General features: G+C 36.2%; 1 protein-coding gene and 1 pseudogene across 1 annotated transcript in view; one reads left to right on the top strand and one right to left on the bottom strand.

Moving 5' to 3' along the window:
• Window positions 1–343: 343 nt before the first annotated feature.
• Window positions 344–11,965, bottom strand: part of LOC122793178 (guanylate-binding protein 1-like) — a 2,019,684-nt gene continuing 2,008,062 nt past the window's right edge. Inside the window, exons 10-11 of the mRNA XM_044061040.1 lie at window positions 664–733; window positions 344–468 (exon numbers count right to left, since the gene is read on the bottom strand). Of these exons, the coding sequence (XP_043916975.1) occupies window positions 344–468; window positions 664–733 (195 nt within the window). The remainder of the gene's footprint in view (window positions 469–663; window positions 734–11,965) is intronic.
• Window positions 1,362–10,574, top strand: LOC122801092 (annotated as a pseudogene).

Genomic DNA, 11,965 nt, shown 5'->3' with positions numbered 1-11,965 from the left:
CATTTCTCTGGCAGATTTATTTCACACGCTTTTCTCCTTATTTCAAGCAGTAGGTATCTTAACTGTTTGTTTCTTACCATGTCTATACCCACTGCCTATGTAATTGACAGGTGAATCCTAGCCACAATAATTAAGTGATCACCTTAGTAATGGCACCTGAATTGCATACTTCTTATCTGACAACCGTTCAAAGATCATAAAACATCCAAATATTATTCCTTCTAGAGTTTTTGTTTTGAGATCTGCTCCAAGATCATATTGATAGGAATGATATAAAATGTTTCTTGTTAGTTTAATAAATTATGGTCCATTAGCAGTCTCCTGTGCTTTGTCCATTAAAAACTCATAACATTTCTGTAAACTTAGAAAGTTCACTATAATCGCTGTCAAGTGGCCCAAAAATGGCCATGATGGCAACCTCCTGCTGATGTAACTCATTTAAAAATGTGTGATCTAATACATCCTGATCTCTCAATATCAAACAATAAATAAAACATGCTTGCACTACGAGTTTACCAAGTACCAAGGCTCTCTATCTCACTGCATTTTAAAGTAAACACAGACACAATAGTAAATACTGTACATTTTTAAAACTTCATAGTATAATGGCTTCATCTCTGTGTCTCTATTTCTGTTAAAAAAGTATTGGGCCAGCAAACTTACCAGCTTCTTTTAGAATACATTCTTCTCTGTCATTCTCTTTCTCCATTTGAGAGTCCAGTGAGTTTTGTTTCTGTCAAAATATAAGAATGTTTGCAGTTGATTAAAATACACAGTACCTCCTACAAGCTGATAGGTTAAGTTAAATGCTTACAAGAACATTAAGTTCAGCTGAGATATGTATTGTGGTTTGGTCCACAATTGCAGCTACAGGGTGAATGCATGCTAACGTTTAAGCTGTAGCTACAGAAACTATCAAGACACGACTGAAATTTGTGGAAAAAGGAGATAAATTGCAACATTTTGCTGTGTGAAACACATAATTAGACATAAAATGATGACTGCATAGCTTAGCCACTGTGTCAATTTTTTTTTCTATTAAATGACATTTATTTTCTAGTCAATATGGTACTTTTATCATTTCTACGACCATATATACCTTATATTCATGTATGTAATATGTTTGAATTCCTTCACTGTTTTGGCTCCAGTCTTTCCTAAATGTTCTTCAGCACACTCACAAAATTGTGCTGAAACAAGACAACTGTACTTTACCTTTGTGACATGACCCTTCTGTCCTCAAACCAGGCCTAATTTTCCTGTTTCCTCCAACAATCTACAATGTTGTTGTGTCTTTCGGCTTATCCCGGTTAATACTGCATAAAATTAATATTATGACAAATGGCTTTATGACTTCCAATATGGCTACATTGATCAACAGCTTGACTAGAGCTCTTCTAGGTGAAAAATACAACTGTAAAACAAGCCAATTAATTAAAGCTATTCATTTAGGGAAAATTCAGTCACTGGCAAGTAACTACACTGCCTGGATAACAACAAAGAAGAAATTTGGACGAAGTAAGATAAAATCAATCAGGAAGGAAGATGAGATCTATCTGAGAAGAATTGTGCAGCTGTCCAGCAACAAACAGGTAAGAGTTTCAGCTCTGGTACTAGAGATGGCTTCTATTAATTTTGAGTAAAGAGTAAATCAACTATACCAAGATGAGTTTAAAATAAGTGAAACATAAAGAAATATATAACTCCAAACAAAAAAAGGCTAGAAAAAAATGGAAGAAGCTTTAACTTGTTACTCAAATTAATTGAGCAGAGTTTGAAAAGATAAAATAGCTGGCTGAGCATGAGGCTTCTCAAGAAAGAAGAGTTGTTTCAAAAAATAGTAGAGATAGAACAGACAGCACACATAGAAAACCTGAGATTTTCTACTGTGCCAGAGAAACTGGAAGGAACAGATTGCAAACAATGTTATTAACGTACAAATAAGCAAATGGACTGGTGTTCCACAGTAGTATGTGTTAATTAAGAAGGCACATTATGCATATGCTCCAGATCTTGCATGATAGACAGGAGTTACAATAGTAAAGATGGAATCAAACCAGCAGAAAAAGTTACTCCTGACGAAACTGTGGAAGAAGGGAAAAGTATTAAAAATTGGGACAGCAGAGTGTTTGTGGAAATGACTATTCACTCTATGCCAGGCAGAACAAAGACAAGTTTATCTAAACAATCAGGGAAAGATGACAGACAGGTATAAGATTCAAGCTGCTGTATCCACCTTTCTTCAGAATATTAAAGATCAAAGGCATTTTGATGCCAGCTAAGTGGGAAATAAAATAATCTGGCCAACAAAGTGTGAGCCAACAAGCAGAAGTGAACTCTGCTTCTTATTCATCTGGCAGCACCAGAGCCCACACTGAGACTTTGCCAGTGTATCTTTGCTGTTCAAATCAAGATCTCTGTAGACATATCTGATATGAACCATCATTATCTAGTGTGTATGTCAAACATTGTTTTTCCTCACTTCAACTACTTACTGTTCCAAAGGAAAATGCTTAAGTGACATAAAAACATACAAATGTTAACCAGAAGAACCAGGGGTATTTTGAACTTGAACTAGACACTGGTGTTGGGAGATGGAAATGAACAAGAAGAAAACCAGCAACATGTGAAATGTGGCTTTGCAAGAAATGTCTGAAAAAATAATGGAATGTGTTAAACTAGTGGGTGGATTGTAAAGCATATACTTCATTTTAAGGCATTAATACTTAAAAGGATCCTGAATGTACTGAATAACTAACTTAAGTAAAAGATTTTTTGTTCTTACTAATATTTGTATACAATTTTCATGATGTAAGTTGCATGTTATATTGTAAAGCAGTCTTCTATAGTGTGCAGTTAGGGGTATTTTAAATGTGACATGAGGGAGTCTCATCAGTGACCACTGTATATGTTAAAGATAGTAAAGCAAGAACGTTTTTTTTATTAGTTTTACAGTATCCAGGCTTTACACTATAACAAGGTAAGAAAGGTTAGATACAAGCAAATTAATATGAAAATGTGCTCTTTGGCTGCTGGGGTTGGGGATGTAAAAGTGTAGTGATCAACATATATGTAGAACGAAGATAATTTCCTTTCTTTTTACATATGTGGATAACTTGAACAATGCCCTTGGATTAAGCTATGGACAAGTTTTTAAGGAAATACGCTTGAGAATTAAAATAAAATGATGAAAGGCATAGAAAATGTTTTTTTTTTTCTTGTTTTTGCATCATTAGCTATTTTTTGATTAACACAGGCTTTCAGTGGGAGACAAGAAGCCTACAAGTGCTAGCAATTACTCACAAGAGGGATAAGCAGTGTGTTTTGAGTAAAATTTACAAAGATTATTTCATGTGTCCGCAAAGTCAATTCCTGCTTGTACTTGCAGATGAGAAGTCTTCAAGTACAAACATTTAGTTATGAAAAGTATGAATACTATTTATTGTGTGAAGTGTATGAGGTAGAATGTAATCAACATTTAAAGGTATACTGGCAAGCAGTTCACTGAATAATAAATGAAGTTTTAAAATGTGGCAAGGTAATAATTTTACAAGTAGCTGTCTTCCCAGTAGCCTTAGTACTTTAATTCATTTAATATAGCAGCACACAATTTAGTTCATTTATTTATTTAAAGGAAGCCAGTGCATCTTTATCTTTGGGCTCAAAGTGAATATGTACTCTAAGCATTCTAGTTATTTTTTCACATCTGGAAGGGAAATACTGATAAGAAAAGAAAATATAGCTTACCCTAGCTAACAATATTTGGGAGGTGGAAGGATAAGAGCCCAGGAGCTCCTTGAGAATGGTTCTAGCAAAGCCTAATCTGGACCTATAGAAGGAACCAAATTTATAGTGCTTTGTAAAAGTATTTACAGAGGACTAAGTAGCAGCTTTCAAATACTTCTAGAATCTAATCCTTTCCAAAAGCCATAGATGAAACCAAAGCACTGGTAGTATGCCTTTTCCTACCTGGAATAGTTTTGTTATTGTGAGTATAGCTAAATATGATAGCCTCAGACAATCATTTGGAAATAGTTTGTCTTGACAGGTTGCCCCTTCTTCTTACCTATGGACATCCAAGGTATGAAGTATTTCTTTCTCCTTCATTTCTAGGTTCAGGAAAGAAAATGAGGAGACGGATAGTTTGGCTTAAAGTAAACTCAGATACCCCTTTAGACATAAAAGAAAGATTAGTTCTCAAAGGAATCATGTCCCTATGGAAAAGGAGATAGATTTGATTCACCACAAGTGCTTAAAACTCAGATACCTGTCTTGCTGAGGTCAGAGCAATCAGTAAAACTGCTGTCCATGTTAAGATCCTCAAGTCAGACAGGTTAGTTGGTTCAAATGGTGAAAGTGTTAGCTTCTCTCACACAAAATATTCCAAGGAGGGGGCCACCATTTTTTTGGAAGTCTCTTATGCAAAACCCCTTTCAAAAACATTTTGACATGAACTGCACTGAAAGAGGAGGATCCATGGGCAGATATGCTGAAATGACTGATAAATGAACTTTGAGAAAGGAATAAGACCATAGGATAGTACTTCACACAAATATTGTAAAATCAGAGAACTAGCCCTGAATGGGTGTTGCTTATATCGTTGGCACCAAGTAGAAAACCCTTTTCATTTGCTAATATATGATTTTCTACTAGCATCCTTCTTGCTTCCATTAGTACCTGCTGCACATCCTCAGTAAGCAGGTGTCTAAAAGGAATAAAGACCCTATCATCCAAGCAGTCAACTGAAATTGATTGATGTCAGAGTGTATCAAACACCCCTGTTCTTTTCTGAGTATATCCAGTTGGTGATGAGACATATAGAAATTGCCCCTGGCCATTTGCAAAGAAGGAAGAACCACTGTTGCCTGGGCCAGAAGGAAGTTATCATAATGATCTTGGGTGACTCCTTCTGAATGTTCAGAAGTATCCTGGATATTAGTGGAAGAGTGGAAAAACATACAGGAACATCTCTGCCCAAGGAAAAGAAAAGGCATCTGTCTTCCGAGTCTTCTTGGACAGAGTTCTGAAACAGAATCTTGCCAGTTGATTATTCACAGAGCTGGCAAAGAAGTCTACTTGAGGAACTCCCCAGAGATGGATCAAATCTTGGAAGATCCCTTGATCTAGCTTCCATTCAAGAGGGTCTGCCTGGTCCTGCTCAGCTTGTCTGTCACACAATTTTGCTCTGACAGATTGTAGGATGCTTGTAGAGTGAGATTGCTCAGTGACATTATATATTTGTAATCACCTGCAGAGGTCCTGGGAACCAAAGATGGTTCAAAGAGTTGAGTGCCTTGGTCAGGGCAAACATCTCTTTGATATTTATCTGTTTGCATCTGTTCTTGGTGCCCCACACCCCCTACACGTTTATCCCTCCTAAAACTGCTCCCCAAGCAAAATCTGAAGCAGCTGTGGTGGCTGACTGCTTTGGAACATGTAGGGAGAAGGGTGATCAGAAATTACATATATCTGTTGTCTCCACCAAAAGATTTTTCTTCTGACAAACCCCAGCACTGGGATTTGAAAAGATAAAAGGTGTTGGTACTGGGAGCAAAGAGATTTGAGATACCACTGTATATTTCTCATGGAGAGTCTTGACAGGGGTAGCATGAGAATCCTAAATGCAATGAGATCCAAAATCTTGAAGTATTCCTCATAGTGACCAAAGTTTGAGTGGAAAACCTTGGAAATGGATGCAGATATAGATCTATTTTTTCCTGTGGAAGGAAAGCTCTTTAAAATGAGGTGCCTAGTTGACATCACAGGAATACAATCCTATGTGAAGGAGACAAGAAAGACTTTTGAATGTTCTCTTGGAATCCCAGCTTGTGTAAGATATCTCTCTGCCAACAGAGAGGGATACCTGACAGTTTGAAAAGACTCTACAAAAATAAGCAAGTCATCTAAATAAGGGAAATATAGATATCCTGTAGCCTTCAATGAGATATACCTGGAGGTAGACACTTTGTGACCACTCTTGGTGCAATGGACAGCCCAAAGGGTAAGGCAAAGAAGTTATAATGTGATCCTGATGCACAAGGCCTTAAGAAATGTCTGAAGTCTGGATGAATGGAAATGTGATGATAAGTATCTTTTAAGTCTAGTGTTACCAGGAAACTTGAAAGAAGAAGAGGTAACAGATTGTGACGTGACATCATTTTGAATTTGGGGACTATCATAATCAAGTTTAGGAAAGACAGGTACTGGACAGCATTTTCTTTCTCTAGTATTAGGAACATCCTTTAATAAAATCCCTTCTCCATCTAGGAAGGAGGAACTGACTCTATCATTACTTGGAAGAGCATGTAATGAAGAACCAGTGGAAACAAAATGGTCTCATATTGAAGATGAGGAAATCACCCCTTGGAAAGAAGGAATCTCCTCCCACTGCCATCTGTAACCCTGATGAATTATTTTCAGAACTCATTTGCCTAAAAATCTCTGTCGCCAAATAGAAAACTGGAGATTAAGACTTTCTGGAAGAAAAAAAGAGGCCAGGGTGGGAGAAGGTCACAAGGTCTCTTGAACAGTCATTCGGACTTGATGGACTGTCCTTAGTTTTGGGAGGTTTGAGACTTTGCTTGCCATTTCTTCTTAAACATAAGTTTACCTGTATTTTGAGACAGTTTTTTTCTGCTTTTTGCCAAAACTGGATGAGGAGATGAAAGAGTTCTTGGAAAAGTTGGAAAAGGAGGACTGAAAAAGAGCTTCAATGGATCAGCCTGCCCCTTTCATTACATTTTTTGATCATCTCTTTAGCAGAGAGGCCAAACACTAACTCTCTATCCAAGGGAGAATTTAAAATCTTAATTTTAATATAATCTGACAGTTTCTGAGAATGCACACAAGCAAACATCCTCAAAACAGTAACAATGACCACAGCCCTAGAAAAAGTATCAACAGAGTCATACACAATGTAAACAATGAGTACTGACCTGTGCAATAGGAGGAACTAAGTTATTAAAGCAGATTATTTCCTCACAAAAAGAAACTGCAGATACAACATTCCTTATACTGTTTCAGTTAGTCAGAGCAAACATTAAAATATGAGTACAACAATTCACCAACTGGATTTGGTATCTTTATTATGTCCCACTAACAAAAGGATAGGTACCTTTAAGTGTGGGTTTTGCCCACAGTGTAAATTTATTTTTTGAAAACAACATGGTAGTAGTGAATAAACATTAAATTAGATCTACTTTTCATTGCACATGAAATTCTAGTGGAGTCATTTACCTAGCCTTGTGCCAGCCATGTTGTTGTTCTATGCAGGGAAGACACGGAGGAGGCTGAGAGACTGTATTTATGAACAGAGCAGGGCTATTAGAAACAAAAATATGAACAATTCCCTATTTAAACACCTAGCAGTGCATTCTTTCCGCAGTTTTAATTTTCTGGGGTTGTATATTGTGGTTGAGGATCTCTGAGGTGGACCATGAGGTGATATTATAGAGACTAAAGAGTTGAAGTGGCAGATTAAGCATACTGTACACAATTTTCCTGGGCTCTATGAAAATCTTTCCACAGCAAGTATTTTGAAACTCTGGTCTTATATGGTATAATTTAATTTTAATTTTATCATATCTTGTTTTTGATTTATGGTATTTACTGCATTATCTTAGGTAAAAAAAAAACTTTTTTAAAAATATATGTATTTTTATTTTGATGCTGAGTCAAGTTTAAATGTCTGCATTTTAGTGGTTGATCTGATCGTGTGAATTCTTAAGCAGGAGTTTTAAACCTTTGAATGAAGTGTTTTAATTGATTCTGAAGAAGTTTTTGGTATAACCTGATGAAATTGCTCAAATCTGTATTTTTAAAATAAATTTGGTTGCATTCAGCAGCTTGCTTTGTCCATTTGCATCTACCTGAGTTTGGAGAAATTGTTTTGAACAAGTGTTTTGTATGTTCCTGCCTTTATTCCTTATACTTTCACAGTTAGAACAAACTTTAACATATGAGTATAACAATTCAAAATTCTAGAAATCTGAGTTGTAGAATTATACACTTTTCCCCATAACTATCAATAATTTTCCGATCCTTATCATAACGATTAGGATTAGCATTGACTAGGTGCTTAGCAGCAGAAGTAGGATCAACTATATATATATATATATATATATATATATATATATATATATATATATATATATATATCTGCTGGGTCAGGTTTTGGAACAGTGTATAAAAATTTAAAAGACTGAAGAACTTCACATAGTCTATCAGCCTTGTTATGAACAGATGACTATCAGGAAAATTGCAGATAGTAATACACAATGACAGCAAGAATGGGTGTTGGATCTGGAAAAGCCTTCTGAGGTAGAATAAAAAACTCAGCTCTCCTCTGAGTCTGAATCAGAAATCTGAGGGAAAAAATGTATCCATCCATGCATCTTCCTGTTCAGATTCAGAATTCTGAATCTCTTCAGGAAAAGAGGTATACTCTTTCTTTTCTCAGAAACTACTTTACAAGAAGGATCAATAGCCTGAATTAAACCATAAGCCAGACCCAGTAAACTACTCTTATCCAAAGAAATTTGAGGAGGAGTAGATACATGTTTGGTGTTCTGTTTCTTTTTGACAGGAAAAATGGGGCTGACTGTGTTACTAATCACAGCAGCAAGTTCCCCAGGGATCATACCTCTCAATTGTATAGATTTTCTCAGAATGTCCAGATTTCTGCCTTATATTTTTGGTCCATTTTTCATAAAATTGTGGCTTTCCAGCAAATTAGTGGCAAATCATTAAAGACTAAAGTTAGAAAATAATGACAGACGTTTGAGTTTTACACTTCATAACTTTCAGAAAATTCATGCTTATGCAAAACCTGTTATTCTATCAACTTTCTAAGTTTGTAAGAGCAATATTTAAAAACTGACCCTATTTGTACTACTTTTTTTCTTGGCTTTGCCAGATTTCTTATTCTAAGAGGTTGAGAGGTATGCCAGGGATAGGTACAGCATTGTGGCACAATAGGGAAACCTACCCTGTTCCCTATCCTGACAAGAGTAGATCTACCTTGCCCACTATGGGGACCCCAAAAGCCGAAGAAGAAATGGCTAACCCCTAGTCCACAGTGAATGTAGGTGCTACACCAGTGGGATACAGGGTAAAATATGAGTGCTCTGAGATATAACAAAATGCCACAACACAGTCACCCCACCCACCACCACCACGGCTGAGGAAAATTGCTAGACTGCTGTGGTGGCAAAGGCTGTTTGTTTAATTTTTGCATTTCTGTGGCTGGAAGAAAGACCAGTTGTTGGACCAGTAGTCTGTTCCATGGTCAAGCCAAAAATTATGCCTCTTTTCCAGGGAAGATGAGCAGCAAATGCTGGTAAACACTACCAGTCTACCAAAGTTACCTTTTTGACAGAAACAAACAGTAAAAAGCACTTTAAAACACTATGCCAGTTCAACAAAATTAAAATAAAGACAATGTCTCCACAGAAAAAAATGTTTTCAGTTACTTTACACCACTGTTAAACTGACAGGAAAAGTGATTGCTCTGTTTAAAAGTATGTGAAAGTCTTGTGACAGTCCATTAAGACACAACATTCTAGCTTTAAAATAACTTTCCTGAAGATGAAAATGACAAAACAGCAACACAAATAGAAGATTCTTCCCCCAAAGGGAACTTATCTGCCCAGCAAAGGAATAGCACAAGCCAACCATCGATCCTCGAAAGTCTCACAGGAGCATACTCTTTGGCAGAAGTAAAACTCTTAAGGGCTTTGTCCCCAAATTTTTATTTTAGTCAGCTCGGCCTGAGCTGTCTGACAATCTGGGCATGTGGAAAATGCTCTGAGGCTTTGGAAACAGGCTGGCATGCAGAATTGAGACTTTACAGGGAGCAGACAGAACATATTTTTAACTGGGAAGAGAGGTTTCACAGAATCAAAATCTATGACGTCATGAAGCCACACAGTCAACATAGGCACCTGAAAACCAGATTTATTAGACACTAGGTTGATCCATCAGAATGTTACTCGGTGGGAAACATTTGATATAAGTCCTGCGTTTTTCGATGGACTAAAGAGCAGCAGCCAAACCACAGACTAGTTGTTGAGGTGGTCATTCTCAACCAAACAAAAACTTGTAGGGGAAATATGCCAGGATTAGCCAATCAGTACCTTAATTAGATTCAGACTGACCCCAACTGAGACCTCTTTTACTCACTTTTACCCATGATGGCAAGTGTCATGCCCTGACCAGAAGAATGAAAAGAAGTACCAAGCAGCAGAGGCTACTTAAGAAAAATAAAAATTGCAGGAGGCATAATCTTTACATGGATTTCAGTGATGTAGGTTTGAATGACTGGATTGTGGCACGACCTGGGTATAAGGCTTTTTATTGCCATGAGGACTGCCCCTTCCCCTTAGCCAATCATCTGAATTCAACCTATCATGCAGTTGTCCAAACTTTAGTTAACTCCTTGCACTCTAACATTGTAAAAACATGCTGTGCACCAACAGAACTGAGTGCTATCTCCATGCTTTACCTGGATGAAAATGACAAAGGAGTTCTAAAAAAACTATAAAGAAATGGTAATAGAGGGGTGCAGATGCTGTTAACTTCAAAACGTTTATTGTGCCTGAAATTCTAAACAGAACTTTCTCCTTGACCTTATTTTTGTGCAATTTTGTTGACAATACGATCATATATTTTGACAAATATATTTATAACTACATATCAAAATAGAAAATAAAAGGTCATTATTTTAAATGTAAATGTTTGTGTAGAATGTTAACAGATGCTAAACTATTATTATTTACAGTAAGGGTTGGTTGGTTTGCTACTTGAGCTAAATAGTACGTTTACTTATTTCCCGCTACAGAACAAAAACGTCAGCCTATTTATGCACCCAAGTATATATGCATAACTATGAAGCAAACAGGGCTCCATAGTTTTAGAGAATCATTTTCAGGTAAATTGTTCTTTAGTTCAGGGAGTTAATTAGACAATGAGTGATAATTATCCCCAAATGCATGTGAAAAGTAAAAGATAGCTGACTTAGTTCTGTGAAAAGAAGGAGTTTGCTTCATTCTACAGTTTTGGGGAGAAAGGTTGAGATCCATATAAGAGGATGTGTACAAAATGTATTCTGAAGAGCTAAGACTGTTCCTGAATTTCTTAAGCAATTTTGTGAGAACTGCATTTCAACAATCAAAGAAGAGTTAGATAAACTCTAAAAATGTAAATAACATAATTAAACTTGGAAAAGGTAAGGTCTTAGCCTAGAGTTTAGAATTATGTTCTAACTTGCAGTCATTATAGTATAGCCTTTTTATCACAACTTAAGGGCAAGACTGTTTTAAAAAAATGTTACATCTAAAAAGACCAACTGGGTTAACAACTGGCAAGAAGTCCAGTAGTTATACAGGTGTGGAATATGTGCTTTACTTCAAGATAAACTGAAACCGACACATTTCATTTTTTTGTCCACTTACTTGGTCTCATTGGGGTTACACGTACTGATGTGCAGAGTAATATATATATATATATATATATATATATATATATATATATATATATATATATATATATATATATATACACACATGACAGTACAGAAGTGAAACACTATTGTTACACAGGTTATGTAAGAAACAAAAGAAGGAGAGGAATGTGATGATTATGATTGAGGGGGTTGCGTTTTGGACTGGTTCTAGCAAGTCTGCACTTAATTTTTTTTTAATTTTCCATATTTGGAAGTTTTCAAAAGCCAAATTAATCTGAGTGAATAAGTCATTGGAAAAGTAAAGCTGGTAAATACTCAAGTGGAGTACAGAGGCTGGAAGCACTAACAACAGATTATTACAGGCACTCATGAAACATGAGAGGATGTTTTAAAGGTACATCAAGGAATGTGGTGGTTATATGATGTTCAAAACTTTGGTCAAACTCAGTTATCAGAGTGGGCATTGTTAATGGTTGCGAATATATAATTTTCCTTTTTAACTTG

This window comes from Protopterus annectens, chromosome 1.part0, assembly GCF_019279795.1.
Source record: "Protopterus annectens isolate FY-2018-M chromosome 1.part0, PAN1.0, whole genome shotgun sequence".
Lineage (NCBI taxonomy): Eukaryota > Metazoa > Chordata > Ceratodontiformes > Protopteridae > Protopterus > Protopterus annectens.
Note: the sequence above shows the minus strand (reverse complement) of the source record. Positions and strands in the feature narration are given on the sequence as shown.